The 19,160-nt window shown below is 46.1% G+C and overlaps 1 protein-coding gene across 1 annotated transcript in view; it reads right to left on the reverse strand.

Annotated features, from left to right (window-relative positions):
* lrrc7 (leucine rich repeat containing 7) overlaps window positions 1-19,160 on the reverse strand; it is a 480,097-nt gene that overhangs the window by 124,995 nt on the left and 335,942 nt on the right. Inside the window, exon 13 of the mRNA XM_070886128.1 lies at window positions 11,936-12,035. Coding sequence (XP_070742229.1) covers window positions 11,936-12,035 — 100 coding nt within the window. The remainder of the gene's footprint in view (window positions 1-11,935; window positions 12,036-19,160) is intronic.

The following is a 19,160-nucleotide window of genomic DNA, read 5'->3' on the forward strand; positions in this document are numbered from 1 at the left end:
GGGGGTAAGTGCCTTTACACTTACCTGCTGTATCGAGTGTATCTGCCTCACCAACCCCTGTGATCAGACATGCGCATCTGACCCCCACCTGCCCCCACCCCACCAACTTCCCCTACGAGGCCTCCAACCTCTCCCACGAGGCCTTCGATCTCACCACCCCCATCCACACATCTCACACCCCCGGCCTCCGATCTCACACCCTCCAGGCCTCTGATTCCTCTGACCCTCCTCTCCGCCCCCAGGCTAAAGACCTGTGCCAAAGCCCTACCCACTTGACAGCCAGCCAGCCTCTCAATATGATTGCCTGTGGCTGGGAAATGGAGAAAAAATGTTAATCTGGTCCTGCTGTTAAATTCGGCTGGGTCTGTGGCAACGAGACCTGGGTGTCATGGTACATCAGTCATTGAAAGTTGGCATGCAGGTACAGCAGGCGGTGAAGAAGGCAAATGGCATGTTGGCCTTCATAGCTCGGGGATTTGAGTATAGGAGCAGGGAGGTCTTACGGCAGTTGTACAGGGCCTTGGTGAGACCTCACCTGGAATATTATGTTCAATTTTGGTCTCCTAATCTGAGGAAGGACGTTCTTGCTATTGAGGGAGTGCAGCGAAGGTTCACCAGACTGATTCCCGGGATGGCAGGACTGACATGAGGAGAGACTGGATCGACAGGGCCTGTATTCACTGGAGTTTAGAAGGATGAGAGGGGATCTTATAGAAACATATAAAATTCTGACAGGACTGGACAGGTTAGATGCAGGAAGAAAGTTCCCGATGTTGGGGAAGTCCAGAACCAGGAGACTCAGTCTAAGGATAAGGGGTAAGCCATTTAGGACCGAGATGAGGAGAAACTTCTTCACTCAGAGAGTTGTTAACTTGTGGAATTCTCTACCGCAGAGAGTTGTTGATGCCAGTTCATTGAGTATATTCAAGAGGGAGTTAGATATGGCCCTTATGGTTAAAGTTATCGAGGGGTATGCAGAGGGGGCAGGAAAGGGATATTGAGATGATGATCAGTCATGATATTATTGAATGGTGGTGCAGGCTCGAAGGGCCGAATGGCCTACTCCTGTACCTATTTTCTATGTTTCTATGTTGCCTCTAAGCAGCTGTCTGGAGCTACCGTGCAGCTAGCTCACCGGCTATTCAATTAGAAAAACGCATGCGCGGTATTTTGAATGTGCCGTGCAGCCCCTTAAAGGGGTCGCATTCCCCCCCATAAAAGGGGAACATTGGTCTGAGGGAAACCCATCCTTCCATGTTTCCCGACCTCAATTTAGTGTTAGCAGGCTATTTGATTGTGTGGGAGAGAGGTATCACAGCCAACCCTGATATTGTCTTCATCTGACTTCCAAACAAGTGGACTTTTCAATAGAGATGCATGAAAGTCATGAAGAATGGCAGCTGTCTGATTTCCCCTCCTCTCTCGTCCAAGAACACTGTGGCTAACAATAGTGTCCTGGTAAGATTAGCTAATTCTGCATATACTAGGGACTGAACCTGACACTTTGATGGCCCTAATGATTCAGAACCACATGAAGCTATGAAATTACTCACTTAGCCATTGGGGGTCTCAATGGATGTACTTTAAATGGGAGCAAAAGAAGACGCAGATTGATTAGAAGAGTAACACATTTTCATGAGAGAAACTGACCATGTCATATTGTGAAATTCATTAGAGAACAATGCAATCTATATAGACTGACCATTACGATATCCTATTTAAAACATTAACCAATTTATGAAAAAGGATTTAAAAATGGATTTTGCAACATAGTTGTCTAATGAATTGGACCATCAACATGCCGCACATAGGAGTCAGGTTTGATGCCCCACTCTGTAGAGTTAGATTCCATTTGTATAAGCTGTATGGAGGATACTGTAGCCCAGTGGTTGTGGTACTGATCGAGTATTCCAGAGGTTAGAAGTTCACAATCTCACCATAGCAAGTTAGTAATTCTTTGTAAAAACTCTACTGGTTCACTAATATCCTACCGAGTCGCATTCTTAATGCCCTCAGGACAAACTAGGGATGAGCAATACATGCTAACTGGTTGGTCACATCCAAGAGCAAATAAAGCATTCACTAAGCATCTGGTGGAGAGTCCCCCACAATTGTGTGCTCATAGTTGCTCTCTCTGACAATGCTGGTGTAGGAGGTTGTTATGTGCCTATATGCTCAGCCATAGGAAGTGCATAGTTTGGGGAGGCAACAGGAGAAGAAAAAACCGTGATGGATGCTTAATTAGAGGGCATGGAACCTTTAAAAATAATAAGTGTGCACCATGCATACCTCACAGACTGGGCTGAAGAGGGAGCAAAAATCATTTCTCTAGGGGGAGGAGAGGAACCAGACACCCCATACTCTGGATGGCAGCAGGGGCCAAAGTTCCTGCTAGTATGGTGCTAGCAACAATGTTCCCGCTAAGCTACGTGGCTGGTATGGAGGTCCCGCGCATGCCGCTCACTGGCTTATACAGGGAAGAAAATGCACGCGTGAAAATTTGAACGGGCGGTGCACCCAGTTAAAGGGACTGCGCATTAAAAAATAATTCGAGGGAAATTGGCTGGCAGGTGCCATAGATGTGCCCAAAGAGATACCAGCATCTCATGCTGAAGCCTTTACCACTGATCCTAATGGGGTTAGTGCTGGAGTGCACCAGCAGGAGCAATCTCGGATTAACTGCCAGTTCCTAGCATTGCCACCATAAGATATGATCAGGTTATGAACAAAAATTGCATGCATTTTTTTGCCAGAGGTTCTTTTGAAAAAAATTCCTCTCCAATGTTTTCTCTTTTCTCCATTAAAGGTGCTAACTTATGTTGGGGGTTTTGTTTTACAGGTGCTGGCAGTTATCCAGTTGCTCAACTAAGTGATCATTTGTCATGTGTTCGCCGAGATGTGTCAGCAACTATTTTAGTGAGGAAAGGCATGAACAACAACTTACATTTATATAGCACATTTAACATAGTAAAATGTCCCAAAGCTCTTAACAAGAGCGATATCAATAAAATATATTTTTGTCATCAAGCCACAGAAAGAGCTATCAGGACAGCTGACCAAAAGCTTGATCAAAGAGGTAGGTTTTAAGCAGCATCTTAAAAGAGGACAGAGAGGTAGAGAGCAGAGAGAGATTTTGGGAGGGAATTTCAGTTCTTAAGGTCTTGGTAGCTGAAAGCACGGCCATCAATGCGGGACGGATTAAAATCGGGAATGTACAAGAGGCCAGAAATAGAAGAGCGCAGAGATCTCGAGGGCTTGTAGGTCTGGAGGAGGCTATAGAGATAGGGAGGGACGTGGACATGGAGGGATTTGAAAACGCGGATGAGAATTATAAAATTGAGGTGTTGTTGAACTAGGAGCCAGTCCAAGGTCAGCAAGCACAGGGTTGATGGATGACTGAAATCTGGAACGAGTTAAGATAAGGCAGCAGAGTTTTGGATAAGCAGAAGTTTATGTAGGGTTCAAAATGGGAGGCCGGCCAGGAGAGCAGCATCGGAATAATTCTAGAGGTAACAAAGGCATAGGTGAGGGTTTCAGCAGCAGATGAGCTGAGGCTGGGGCAGAGTCGAGCAATGTGACAGAGGTGGAAGCAGGCAGTCTTGGTGATGGAGCGGATCTGTGGTCGGAAACTCAACTCGGGGTCAAACACAATACCAAGAATGTGAATGGTCCTGTTCAGCTTAAGACAGTTACCAAGGATGGAAGCAGTGGCCAGGGAACAGAGTTTGTGGTGGGGACCAAAGACAATGGGGGAGAAATTCAGGGCGTTTGTGCCTCATGAGCGCAAACGACATTTTGCCCGGGTGTGGTGCCGCTAACGATTCCCGTGAAATTCCGTGGGGGTTTAACGGCGGAGATAATCGGTTGCACCCCACGGTAACCGGTAGCGCCTCACTCCGCTGTGCCGGTGATGACATAATCACCGTGTGCAGCGACCCATTTTTGCCCCAGAGCGGAAATTCGGTCGTGCCCCCAAATGCCAGCAACAGCTTCAGGGGGTGCATACTGGGCTGCAGGCCATTTGCGTGGCGAAATTTAAAGGGGCGATTTCTGAATGTAAAAAATGTCCGACTTACGGTCGTGGCCTTCTTCATCTTGGATTGTGGGGTCCTTGCTGCGATCTTGCAGCTCAGCACTCCGCCTGTGCGCAGGGCTGCTGCCACTGCATCCCGTTCCCTGGTGATTCAGGTAGGGACCAGTTTCTCCCCCGCAGAGTCGGCAGCTTGGCCCTCCCCTTTAATGAAGGGGATGGCCCTATCTACGTGGCAGCGCTACGCACCTCACGCCCCGCTCACGCACCACAGAGCAAGTGGAGCACAATATTTTACACTCCACTTGCTCTCGGAGGCAGTAACCCGAATATAGGTCGTGGGCCGGGACTTCCGCACCTGGCGCAGGAACACCTGCTTTGCAGCTGTTACCGCCCCCAAACGGGGCGCCAAGCAATTTCCTCCCTAATGGCTTCAGTCTTCCTAATATATAATTGGAGGAAATTTCACAGCTGCCACCTGACATCTGCCCACCTGTACTTTCCAGCAGAGTGTCACTGGATAGTGTTCAGAAACAGAAACTCTGGCTGCCCTTCGAGAATGTTTTAGATAACGTATGTGCTGAAAGAATCACTAATTAAACTAAAAGGTACAAGTTTCAACATGTGATTGGATAAAAAGTTGGTTTAAAAATAGAAAACTTCAGATGGGGAGGGAGCGGTAAAAGGCGGGAGAATGTGTGGATTGTAGTTGTGTAGAAATTTAGGCCTTGACCCCTATTATTTCTAATTTACATGAATATCGAAACCAACTGTGAGGTTCTCAAATTCCTAACGACTCTAAAATAAAAAGTGCAGTAGAGACGTCGGTCTAGAAATTCAACACTATTTTTGGAGTATAATCAGGGCATGTAACTATTTTGGCTGCATAACATGGCTGAAACCATTTACCACATTTTCTGCTCCAAAGTTCCCGAGTTCCTTCTGTTGTTTGGCCATCCCGTGATGCACTAAGGGAGTTCCGAATCAACTGATTTACATGTACTATAATGAGGACCAATGGTATTGTAGATCCTGTTTTTATACTCTATGCATTTGGGGTATGTTAGCCAGGAGGTCACTCAAAAATAGACCCAGGAAATGTTGAAGTTTTTTTCCTGTGGGCTCAAGAGAAGCAGGAGTGCTCAGTACAGGAGTTGGCCAATTTCTTGCCGTCCCGAATAGCGATCTGCAGCAAGGCGCCTGTTTGGTGCGCACAGCTCACCGGCAGCATTTATATGAGGACTAAAGCTGAATTTGACTCTGACCTCAGGCCAGCATGGACTGACGAGCAGAGCAGTCACTTCACTGAGTATTATTTAAATGGTACAAAGTTAGGAGCAGTGGTTCCACATAAGAGACTATTAGGTAAAATTAAAGCTCATAGAATTGAAGGCAAATTATTGATCTTGTTAGTAGATTGGTTAGGTGGTAGAAAATGGAGAGTAAGGATACTGAGTATGTAGTCGATTTGGAAAAAAGTGACTAGTGGTATCCCATAAGGATCTGTGCTGGGGCCTCAACTATTCACTATATTTATTAAGACTTACATAACATAATATAGAGCCATATATCTAAGTTTGCCAATGACACAAAGAAAGGCGGCACAGTAAGTGGTATAAGTGCAAAAATTACAATGAGACATTGATAGATTAAGTGAGTGGGCAGAACTGTGGCAGATGAATTTCAACGCATTTTGAACTAAGAAAGATAGACCATAGTATTTTTAAAATGGTGACAAGCTGGGAACAGTGGAGGTCCAAAGAGATTTAGGGATCCATATACACAGATCACGAAAACGTAGAGGTCAGGTACAAAAAATAATAAAAACAGCTAATAGAATGTTATTCTTTATATCTAGAGTGTTAGAATATAAAGTGGTGTTGCTACAGCTATAAATAGCCCTGGTTAGACCACATCTGGAGTACTGTGCACAGTTAGAAAGGATATATTGGTCTTGGAAAGTGTGCAACACAGATTCACCTGAATGTTATCAGGGCTCCAAGGGTTAGATTGAGGAGAGGTTGCATAAACGCCCAGGTATATAATAGGTTAAGGGGGTATTTGATTGAGATTTTTAGGATTTTGAAAGGAATTGATAGGATAGATAGAGAAAAACATTTTCCACTGGTGAGGGAGTCTACAACAAGGGAACACAAGCTTAAAATCAGTGCCAGACCCTTCAGGAAATGATGGTAGAGGTTTCTAGACCAATATGTTGAGGAACTAACTAGAGGGCTGGCCATCCTAGACTGGGTGATGTGTAATGAGAAAGGACTAGTTAGCAATCTTGTTGTGCGAAGCCTCTTGGGGAAGAGTGACCATAATGTGGTAGAATTCTTTATTAAGATGGAGAGTGACACAGTTAATTCAGAGACTAGGGTCCTGAACATAAGGAAAGGTAACTTTGATGGTATGAGATGTGAATTGGCTAGAATAGACTGGAGTAAAAATAAAACGGGGAAGGTGGCTCAACCGTGGCTAACAAGGGAAATTAAGGATAGTGTTAAATCCAAGGAAGAGGCATATAAATTGACCAGAAAAAGCAGCAAACCTGAAGACTGGGAGAAAATTAGAATTCAGCAGAGGAGGACAAAGGGTTTAATTAGGAGGGGGAAAATAGAATATGAGAGGAAGCTTGCTGGGAACATAAAAACTGACTGCAAAAGCTTCTATAGATACGTGACGAGAAAAAGATTAGTGAAGACAAACGTAGGTCAGATTCAGGTGAATTTATAATGGGGAACAAAGAAATGGCAGACCAATTGAACAAATACTTTGGTTCTGTCTTTAAGAAGGAAGATACATATAACCTTCCGAAAATACTAGGGGACCGAGGGTCTAGTGAGAAGGAAGAACTGAAGGCTATCCTTATTAGGCGGGAAATTGTGATAGGGAAATTGATGGAATTCAAGGCCGATAAATCCCCGGGGCCTGATAGTCTGCATCCCAGAGTACTTAAGGGAGTGGCCCTAGAAACAGTGGATGCATTGGTGATCATTTTCCAACAGTCTATTGACTCTGGATCAGTTCCTATGGACTGGAGGGTAGCTAATGTAACACCACTTTTTAAGAAAGGAGGGAGAGAGAAAACGGATAATTATAGACCGGTTAGCCTGACATCAGTAGTGGGGAAAATGTTGGAATCAATCATTAAGGATGAAATAGCAGTGCATTTGGAAAACAGTGACAGGATCGGTCCAAGTCAGCATGGATTTATGAAAGGGAAATCATGCTTGACAAATCTTCAGGAATTTTTTGAGGATGTAACTAGTAGAGTGGACAAGGGAGAACCAGTGGATGTGGTGTATTTGGACTTTCAAAAGGCTTTTGACAAGGTCCCACACAAGAGATTGGTGTGCAAAATTAAAGCACATGGTATTGGGGATAATGTACTGACGTGGATAGAGAACTGGTTGGCAGACAGGAAGCAGAGAGTCAGGATAAACGGGTCCTTTTCAGAATGGCAGACAGTGACTAGTGGGGTGCCACAAGGCTCAGTGCTGGGACCCCAGCTATTTACAATATACATTAATGATTTAGATGAAGGAATTGAGTGTAATATCTCCAAGTTTGCAGATGACACTAAGCTGGGTGGTGGTGTGAGCAGTGAGGAGGACGCTAGGAGGCTGCAGGGTGACTTGGACATGTTAGGTGAATGGGCAAATGCATGGCAGATGCAGTATAATGTGGATAAATGTGAGGTTATCTACTTTGGGAGCAAAAACACGAAGGCAGAATATCATCTGAATGGCGGCAGATTAGGAAAAGGGGAGGTGCAACAAGACCTGGGTGTCACGGTCCATCACTCATTGAAAGTTGGCATGCAGGTACAGCAGGCGGTGAAGGCGGCAAATGGTATGTTGGCCTTCATAGCTAGGGGATTTGAGTATAGGAGCAGGGAGGTCCTACTGCAATTGTACAGGGCCTTGGTGAGACCTCACCTAGAATATTGTGTTCAGTTTTGGTCTCCTAATCTGAGGAAGGATGTTCTTGCTATTGAGGAAGTGCAACGAAGGTCAGACTGATTCTCGGGATGGCAGGACTTACATATGAGGAGAGACTGGATCGACTGGGCTGGATTCACTGGGGTTTAGAAGGATGAGAGGGGTTCTCATAGAAACATATAAAATTCTGACAGGACTGGACAGGTTAGATGCAGGAAGAATATTCCCGATGTTGGGGAAGTCCAGAATCAGGGGACACAGTCTAAGGATAAGAGGTAAGCCATTTAGGACTGAGATAAGGAGAAACTTCTTCACTCAGAAAGTTGTTAACCTGTGGAATTCTCTACCACAGAGAGTTGTTGATGCCAGTTCATTGGATATATTCAAGAGGGAGTTAGATATGGTCCTCTAAAGGGATCAATAGGTATGGCGAGAAAGCAAGAAAGGGGAACTGAGGTGAATGATCAGCTACGATCTTATTGAATGGTGGTGCAGGCTCGAAGGGCCGAATGGCCTACCCCTGCACCTATTTTCTATGTTTCTATGTTTCTAAGTGTGGAACTCTCTCCCACAAAAAGCAGTAGATTCTCGCTCAATTAATGGGCTGAAAATTGTGGCCTCACCGGGTGCGTACGAAATGCGCACGCATCCGGCGAAGCCTCGCAAAAGCCAGTTCTCGCCGTGCAATACGCATGCGCTGAGAACCAGCTTTTCCGATCTGTCAAAATTTCTTTAGACAGATTCTACGCAACCCCGCAGGAAGAACATCCGCGGGGCAGAGATTGGGCTATTTGCCCAAATCTTGCCCAGCGAATGTCCTTCAAACTTTTACACCTGGTAAAACCAGCATAACACTTCTAAAACATAGAAAAATTAAGTTTAATCATTCATTTTGATATTAAAAACTCGGTCCATGAAAATAAGTTTATTTTTAACCCTATTAAAACACATTGAAAAAAATTCCCCCAAATATATATTTTTTCTAAAACATTTAATTTCAATCTTGAGATGCAAAGCAGTTGTAAAGGAAAACTGAACTAAAAAATCTAGTCCTACATTCTGAACCAAACCTTTCCCTTCAGATGATGAATTATTTTTATAGTTGGTCACTTCAGGAGCTCAGGAAAAACATTTTTTTAAATCCTTTCAATTTCTGGTGAGAGGACTAATGGAACAATCTATTTGCATGCTTTTCAGAAAGGGTAGTCCTGGTTTCATACCATAGATTCAACTCTCATTTGCTTTGAAGCTTCTTCCAGGTGAGGAGTTTTGATATCCTGGGGGTGAAATTGCCCTGCGCCCATATTGGGGGCGAAATTGCCCCGTACCCTTATTGGGAGCGGTAACCTTCCGGGGCTGGGACTTTTAGCGCCCAGTGCGGAAGTCCTGCCCCAGCCACTGAATTGGTCTTACCGCCCCTCAAAGGAAGTGGAGTGCTATTTCCAGCGCTCCACTTCCTTTGGGGGCGGGTCCCAAGGTGCTACTGGGGCGAAATGTTCAGTGCTACGCGAATGCTCCAAGTAGCACTCGCGTGTTTCAATGCCTCTCCCTTCGCTTAAAGGGGAGGGTCGCTGTGCACTCTGCGTGGTCTCTCATGGCCACCACTGGGCCACTAGGGCAGTGTGCAACCGGGCAAACAGCCTGGCACCCAAGATGGAGTGCTGGGCTGCACGATGGTGGTCCATACCACATTAGAACCGGCATTGCCGAGCCGACCCGAGGGCTGGCCGACAAAAATTAGATGGTGGCCCGGGGCACAGGCGCCCTCCCCTTTAATCACCGGCCCAAGAGTGGATGACCGCCAGCTTCACGATCCGTGAAATTGGCATTGATAATCGCCCATGCCTGCTTCGCTGTGCACAGGGCAATTTCCTCTGTGGAGCGAGGGTAAGAGGTCGGCGGGTGGTGGTGAGGGGTTGCTGCACATGGCGATGGTGTCATCGCCGGTTGCATGGCAGCCTGGGGCGCTAACCATGGGGCGCAGCGTTGCCTCCGCGACCTCCTGGGCAATTTCCTGCGAGGCGGTAGCGCCCCCTCCCCTGAGCGTCCACCGGAGGTGCTAACGAGGTTATAAAAAAGGGCAATTTCGCTCCCCCTTTTTTCAGAATGACATTGATGCAAAGAAAAAATGGGTCCATAGAGGAATGCCTAGGAACTAGAGATCTGTTACAAAGAGTGACGCACAGAATTAAATTTGTTTCCATTGGAGAAAAGACCACTCAAAGAGGGAATGCTCCAAGCCTTTAAAGTGCTAATGACATAGATAATGTACATATAAGCAGGGTATTTAATTCAAACTGACTGCAAAACTAGACAATGTGAATGCAAATGTAGCAAGCCACAAATAGCTGTGAAAATTAGAGATTAGAAGAAATATTTTTTCTCCAAAAAATCCTAGATATGTGGAACCCACTCCAGACAAATGTAATTAATGTTACTTTAAAGGCATTAATTAAGGCAAGGTTGGCTTGCTCCCTTGATGTCTCAGTTGGTAAGTGCACTGCACTGTCTAGTGAGGAAATGAACCATACATATCAGGGAAGTTCCACCTTTGATTCCCGCACCTGGACTGAGTTAGCTGATTTTAACATGGGGCAGCAATGGAATTTCTATAATTGGACTTCTGTTTCCCTTGACTAGGGAGGGGAAAAAAATCAGCTAGATGCAATACCACCAGTTTTGTGTTCCTGTCCATGTCTAATTTCACCCCCATTGTTGAGTGGATTGGAATGGAATAGGTCAGAGTTAAGTAACATACAATGTAATGTTGGACTAATAATCTGGATTCTTCTTTTCCATTATCTTGAGGGCCAGAACAAGTTTTAACTTATGGAGAATCCATAACAGTGCAAATTGTATATGCTTGGTTGAAAGGAATCGATTTGAGTTAAGTCTGTCTTTTCTGCTGCTAACCAACCCAAATAGTGGAGGAAATTCTAGCCCTATACCTCTCAGAGGTACTCTCTTTTCTTTTTAACAATTTTTAAAATCCAAATCCATTTTAAACCTCAATCAAATTATTAAAAATAAATAGGGGGATATTGATGTTGATCACAACTCCCCATCTTATTCCTTTGCAGATCATCCACCACCTACTAAAGTGTAGCCAGCTAACAGGGAAGTGATTACAAGCAAAGTGTGGTGGATGTTGTTAGAATAATCTTCTCCTGACGTGTAATGCTATCACATGACACTCCACTCAGCAGTCCATTGGGTATTTTGTCCAAACTCGATCAGCATATCTGAGAGTGGGGAAGTCTTGGAACATCTGCGTATGAGTCAAATATTCAACATCCTCGATGGTTGGGTTGTCTCCAAAATGTACTTTTATGATAGCCACTGATTTCCTTCTTTTCCTGACAACACTGACTCATTCTGTGGTTCGGCTTCATGGATCCTGGTAACTCTGTGGTACCTGACCACGGTTACCATTCTTCAAGTGTAAGCCTGGAAAAGGAGTGTTCACAGGCTATTCTACTACAAGATATCATATTGAAGCTTGATCCTGTCCTCACCTGACATCGCTAGATGGCTCACTGGATAGCAGAAATCCTGGGTAATCTTTTTCCTTCTCAGCCAAGGGGTGCTGCAGCCAGTTGTAGAAATTCTATTGCCACCCTTGCTGGTATCATCTAATTCAGCACACACTGTGAATCAACCCAGGACAGTCTGTGTAGTTCAGTTCCAGGCAGTGCACATCTCAACTGAGCCACCAAAGAGAGCTAAGATTTAATGTAGAATTGTATTGACATTACCAGACACGAAAACGTACAAGTGAAGCTTCCCATGAGGTACACGTTTCTTTTTTTATAAACAGATTAGCCCAGTTAAAATTATGTATTTTGATGGCATGATATATCAACTTGTCCATCACCAGCTTACACACATAAGAAACAGGTAAAGAAGATGTCACCTGAAAACCAGCACTTATCTCAGTCCTCTGAGTGAGGAGGAGTCTCACCTTCATCGTTGCGTGGCTGCTGTGGAAACATATAGTTTGTCAACACTCTCTGTTTTGTTTCTGGATGAGATTCAGTTTGCAGAGGGATTAGTGCCTTGGACTAAACCAGAAGGATAAGAACACAGAGGAAATTATATACCGAATGCATTATTTGAATTATCACTACATCACAAGACAATGACAAGGGTAACATCTACAGGCTTTTCATTGTAACCAGAAAATGATGTATTGATTCTTTATCATTTAATTTAGGCAACCATCTGATAAAGGATTAAACCTTTGAAGAACTATTCAAGTTCCTCCATGTTAGAATCAAGGTTAGTTACACTGTCCTTATTTAAGGCAAAAACTACTGTTTTAAAGTTTCTAGTAGGCAAGGAGGAAACTACGGCTAATATTGGATCATATTGGATCAATCTACCCCAGGATACTTTTTTCACTAAAACTTCATATATTCAGTCTTTGAGGTCATGTTCATCCTATTGTTCCTGAATTGAAGTGCCTGCGTTGAAATTTGTTTTGCCATGATGGTAATGATGCGGCTGCCAAGCGATTCTGAAGTGGGATGCTCGTGGACGACATGGAATTGGGCCTTGGGTTTCATCTAAATAATATGGGTGAACTGCCCATGCCTCTACAGGCAACTCACAGTTCTGTAGCATCGAATTTCAGATAAATGCCCGGGAAGGGAGCGGGAACAAACGTCTAAAAAATGGTCTGATCCAATTTTGGATCGGATGTTTTCCAGGCGTCCTTGGAATGTAGGACATTGGTCCCAAAAAATTGTAGCTTGTTGCACCATTTTATTTCTACCCACTCGTGTCTGATTTTTTTTTCAGCAGACCGGAAGTCGGGCATAATCGGGGCGGATGTGCGGCGGTAAGCAGAAGTTAGCAGTCTAGAGCGGATGTTGGGGGCGGGTGTAGTGTCCACCATTGTGAGTCATCAGGGCAGCTCTGATGACGCCATCACGGCGCTACATCACCACGGCTCTCCCCTTCACTTAAAGGGAAGAGCCTGCACGATTCTTTAAGTTCGGTCCACTAAGCCACCAGGGAGGGTTTTGGCCGGGCCAGCGGCCTGGCACCCAAGAGGGGGCGTCAGGATGCCTGTTGGCCGCCTGTTACACTCTGCAGCTTGGCCACCGATTTCCGGCAGGAACAGGCCTTAAGGGAAGGGGCAATTTCGGCCCCCTGGTCTCTCATTACAGCTAAAGGATAATTTGTAGAACCTTGTAACATGAAGCAAGATATATAAGGGATGATTCTCCCAATCGGATGCTCCTGGTGAGGAGGTGGGACTCACAGGAAGTGCTGGTCAGGAAATCGCAGGCTACACTCCTTGATTTTCTATTTTGTTAATTTAAATGGACGGAACATCAAGTCTGTGTGCCCTTTCATTGTCTGACCAGCACTCCCTGCAAGTGTTGCGCCCAACTAGGAATAGGCATCCCTATATCAACTCTGTAATATCTGGTGATTGAATTGTACAGAGGGTGAGCACACTGCTATTTCACTTTTGGCATCTGTATTCAAATCTACCCCAGACTGATGGGCTAATAATTTGTTACTGTGATCTTATGATGTACACTGATGTTTCATGCTGGTACTGAAAAATGGTACAGCAAGAAAATATTAAAATTAAATCAGAATCGGCATAACCATACGTCTACACAAATAACATTAATGAGTACTTTTTTTTAAGCAGCAAATATCTCCGATGTATTTTGTTTGCATGGACAACATGCAGATGTAAATTGTATACAACCATAGTTAAGGCAAATATAGGGGTGAAATTCAACTTCAGCAAGGGCACAGAATGGGCAATAGCAGATCAGCTGTCCTTTATACACCCCACCCAATTTTTCAATCCAGTCAATATAATTGGTAACAGTTCCCTATTGTCTTTTTTATGCCACCTCTGAAGTTAGATTTCACTGTCAAATACATTATCTTTGGCTTAAGTAAGGCTTTCTTCCCATCTTCTCCTGAAGAAACTGTCTCATGTGGGGTATAGATACATGGAAATTGGTATTCTTCTGATATTTCATTAAAGTGACGTTCTTCATATGTGGATGCAGATAGAGAGGTTGACAGGCTATTTGACTGTGTGGGACATCACAACCAAATTTGACCCTGTCCTCAATTGGTATCCATGTACTTTGCAGTAGAGGAAAATAGGAACAGGCCTTTTACCCTATCAAGCCTGTTCTACCATTTTGTTAGCCGTGGTAGCTTAATCTTTTTTAACTCACTTTCCTGCTTTTTCTACCCTTCTCTTAATACCATTACCTCCCAAGAGGGCACTAGATAGCAATCAGAAGCAGAATCCCTGGCTGATTTTCATATATTCATAAGGGAACAATGACAGCAGGAAAAAAAAAAGGCCAGTAAGTGAAAAAAACGTTGTCCTACGGACATTGACACAATTATCCCCCATGTTTCCACTGTTCAATAATTTTAGTAGAAATCAGAAAGGAATGTAACATTGGTAAAAAAGCACCAACAGACTCTTCATCTGTGTTTTGTGCTCATCTTGGATTCTGACTCTTACAAAAAGGGGAGAGTGTGCATTTACAAAAAGTGACAAAAATAGCTGATGTTTGCTTATCAAGTCATTTATGTAATGTACCAATGCTGGAAAGATAAATCAAAATCTGGATATTCACTCCAGGTCTGAACAAGTAAGAACTAAGTAAGCTGAACAATGGGGAAATTTCATAGTATCACCATAGCAATGAGGTATACATTACTAATTTACTTCCCTGATCAGCTATTAGGAACATAGTTACAGGGGTAGGCCATTCAACCTCTCAACCCTGTTCTGCCATTGAATTAGATCATAGCTGATCTGTATCTTAACTATGTAAAGTCCTTACACAATACCACAAATCCACATGAGGCACATTCTATGGACAAGGTCACTCTATGACCTGAACCTTTATTCACAGGACCAAGAAGTGATGACCCTGCATGGGACCTCCCTTTATATACCTGGGTGACCAGGTGAGGAGTGTCTCCTACAAGTTCACCCCCTGTGGTCAAGGTGTGCATTTCTTATGTCTATACAGTATTGCAGTGTTGTTACATAAAAGTTACATACATGACATCACCTCCCCCTCAACATCTTATTGGGATCATAGGTTAAGTCTTTCGGATGGTCTGCGCTCTCTCGTGGAGCGCCGCAGTTGGGCTCTGGTTGTTGAGCCTTGGTATGTGTGTCTGTCACCTGTGGTGATTCCAGCCTGTCCGGGCTGACCGCAGGGACTGTGCATGCTGCTGAATGTTCTTGTTGCTCGTTCACTGGTGGTGGTGTGAATACCATCTCTTGATCTTCCTCAGGTTCCTCAGTGTCCATGCTGAACCTTTTTTTAACTTGGTCCAGATGCTTGCGGCATATCTGCCCATTGTTAAGTTTAACCACTATGACCCTATTCCCCTCTTTGTCTATTACAGTACCCTCAAGCCATTTGGGCCCCAAAGCGTGATTGAGAAAAAATACGGGGTCATCAATTTCTATACATCTCCCCCTTGAATTTCGGTCATGGTACTCGTTTTGGGACTGGCGCTTGCCTTCAACAATGTCGGACAGGACTGGATGAATGAGGGACAGCCGAGTTTTGAGTGTTCGTTTCATGAGTAGCTCCGCGGGCGGGACCCCCATGAGTGAGTGCGGTCGGAACCTATAGGCCAACAGGAGGCACAATAGGCGGCATTGAAGGGAGGGTCCTTGAATCCGGAGTATGCCTTGTTTTATGATTTGGACCGCACGTTCCGCCTGGCCATTGGAGGCCAGCTTGAACGGTGTTGTCCTGACATGGTTAATGCCATTACCCGACATGAACTCCCGGAATTCGTAGCTTGTGAAACATGGGCCATTATCGCTAACAAGGATGCCCGGCAAGCCGTGGGTCGCAAAGACTGCACGCAGACTCTCCACGGTGGTGGATGTTGTGCACAAATTCAAAATGATGCATTCGATCCATTTCGAGTACGCATCAACCACAATGAGAAATATTTTTCCCATGAATGGGCCCGCGTAGTCTATGTGAATACGTGACCATGGCCTGGTGGGCCAGGGCCACGGGCTGAGCGGGGCCTCCCGAGGGGCATTACCTAGCTGTGCATACGTCGTGCACCTACGAACGCAGTGTTCCAGGTCTGAATCGATTCCCGGCCACCACACATGTGACCAGGCAATGGCCTTCATCAGCATGATGCCTGGGTGCTTGCTGTGGAGTTCCCTGATGAACGCTTCCCTGCCCCTCTGGGGCGTGACTACCCAGCTGCCCCATAGTAGGCAGTCGGCTTGGATGGAGAGCTCATCCATCTGTCTGTGAAACGGTCTGACCTCCTCAGGGCATGCTCCGTGTGCAGGCGCCCAATCCCCAGTCAGGACACATTTCTTAATCAGGGATAGGAGGGGATCTCTGTTTGTCCAGATTTTGATCTGGTGGGCTGTGATGGGGGTGCCTGAGCTGTCAAAGGCATCGACAGCCATGACCATCTCGGCACTTTGCTCTGCTGCCCCCTCAGTGGTGGCCAGTGGAAGCCTGCTGAGCGCGTCAGCGCAATTTTCAGTGCCGGGCCAGTGCCGGATGGCATAGTCATGCGCAGCGAGCGTGAAAGCCCATTGCTGTATGCGAGCTGACTCATTGGTATTGACAGCCTTGCTGTCTGACAAGAGGGATGTTAACGGCCTGTGGTCCGTTTCTAATTCGAACCTCCTGTCAAAAAGGCACTGATGCATCTTTTTCACCCCATAGACACATGCAAGTGCCTCCTTCTCAACCATCCCATATCCCCATTCAGCTTGAGAGAGCGACCTGGAGGCATAAGCCACAGGTTGTAGTTGGCCCTCAGCGTTACCCTGCTGCAACACGCACCCAGCCCCGTAGAACGATGCATCACATGTCAGAACCAATTTCTTACAGGGGTTGTACAGGGTCAACAACTTATTTGAACAAAGTAGGTTCCGCGCCCGATTGAAAGCCCATTCCTGACAGTCCCCCCAAAACCAATCGCAACCCTTACGCAGGAGCACGTGTAGCGGCTCCAACAATGTGCTTAAGTTCGGCAGAAAGTTCCCGAAATAGTTCAAGAGTCCCAGAAATGAACACAACTCCGATGTGTTGCAGGGCCTGGGCGCTCGTCGAATCGCCTCCGTTTTGGATTCGGTAGGCCGAATCCCGTCTGCAGCAACCCTCCTGCCCAGAAACTCGACCTTGGGAGCCAAAAACACGCACTTAGACTTCTTGAGTCACAGGCCGACGCGGCCCAGTCAGCGTAGCACCTCCTCCAGGTTGTGGAGGTGTTCCTCGGTGTCACGACCGGTGATGAGGATGTTGTCCTGAAATACGATTGTTCCAGGAATGGATTTAAGCAGGCTTTCCATGTTTCTTTGAAAAATTGCGGGCGCTGACCGAATGCCAAATGGACACCTGTTGTAAACAAACAGTCCCTTGTGCGTAGTGATGGTGGTTAGTAGTTTAGATTCGTCGGCCAGTTCTTGGGTCATGTAGGCTGAGGTGAGGTCCAACTTGGTGAACAGCTTGCCGCCTACCAGTGTGGCATAAAGGTTCTCCACTCTTGGGAGCGGGTATTGGTCTTGTAGGGACACCCGGTTGATAGTGGCCTTATAGTCGCCACAGATCCTGACCGAGCCATCCGCTTTTAGGACGGGAACGGTGGAGCTCGCCCAGTCGCTGAATTCAACGGTAGAGATGATGTCCTCTTTCAGCAACTGGTCCAACTCGCTCTCAATTTTCTCCCGCATCACATACAGCACAGCTCTGGCTTTGTGGTGCACTGGTCTGGCGTCCGGGGTGATGCGTATCACTACTTTGGTACCTTCGAACGTCCTGACGCCAGGTTGAAATAGTGACTCAAATTGCTGTAGGACCTGTGAGCATGAACTTCACTCCACAGATGACATGGCGTGCACACCCCCCCATTTCTAGTTCATCTCAGCTAACCAGCTCCTCCCCAACAGTGCGGGACTATTGCCCGGGACAATCCAGAGCAGCAGCTGGTTCACCGATCCATTGTGTGTGACCGCCAACATTGCACTGCCTAGCACTGGAATGATTTCTTTGGTGTACGTCCGTAATTGCTTCTCAATGCGTTCTAGTTTGGGTCTGCTGGCTTTGAGTGGCCACAGCTTTTCGAATTGTTGAACACTCATGAGTGACTGGCCGGCCCCCGTGTCCAGCTCCATGCATACAGGGATGCCGTTTAATAGGACTTTCATCATCATAGATGGCGTTTTTGTATATGAGCTGTGAATGTTTGCCACATGAACCCGCTGAACTTCAGTGTCCATTGATTTGCCCCAAGCGTCATCCTGTCTCGCAGATCCCTCATCTGATTCATCTGCCTTGTATATTAGCCTGGTTATAGGCTTTCTGCACATTCTGGCTAAATGGCAACTGAGGTTACAATTTCTGTCGACGAACTGTTGAAACCTGCAAGTCTTGGCAGCATGTCTGCCCCCACACCTCCAGCATGAACTGAGATTCCCATTGTTGTGAACAAAAGAGCTGTTACAAGGCATTCCTCGCTGATTGTCCCTTTGACTGCTCTTGAGCACCCTGTTAGTGGGTGTCAAATGGCCCCATCCCGGGCCGCATTGTCCGCTGGGGGGGCGTAAATGTCTGTTCAGCCTGCCATTGTCTCTGTTGAAAACCTGCTCTGGGGTCTATTGCTGCCTGGGGTGTGTCGAACTGCCCTTGCTTGCCTGCGGGGCTCTGTGTCGCATTTTGATATTGACTCCCTGATCCATCGCCACGTTGGAGGCAGAATTACGCGCGTATATTATCTTGGTTTCCTCCTCCCCCGCCATAAATGTCTGAGCCATCAACGCCACCGTTTCCAAGGTCAAGTTCTTGGTCTCAATTAGCTTTCTGAAAATCCCAGCATGACCGATGCCCTCAATAAAGAAATCCCTTAGCATCTCCCCCCTGCAGGCGTCTGTGAACATAGAGGCTGGCCAAGCGGCGGAGTTCCGCAACAAAATCCGGTATGCTCTGTCCTTCCCGACGTCGGTGGATACAGAATCTGTGTCGGGCCATGTGTACGCTGCTCGCCGGTTTGAGGTGCTCACCGATTAGTTTGCTGAGCTCTTCAAAGGTTTTGTCCGCCGGCTTCTCGGGTGCTAGCAGGTCTTTCATGAGCGCGTAAGTCTTAGGTCCACAGCTGGTCAGCAGATGAGCCCTTCGCTTGTCGGC

The sequence above is a fragment of the Pristiophorus japonicus genome, chromosome 8 (assembly GCF_044704955.1).
Source record: "Pristiophorus japonicus isolate sPriJap1 chromosome 8, sPriJap1.hap1, whole genome shotgun sequence".
In the NCBI taxonomy this organism is placed as follows: domain Eukaryota; kingdom Metazoa; phylum Chordata; class Chondrichthyes; family Pristiophoridae; genus Pristiophorus; species Pristiophorus japonicus.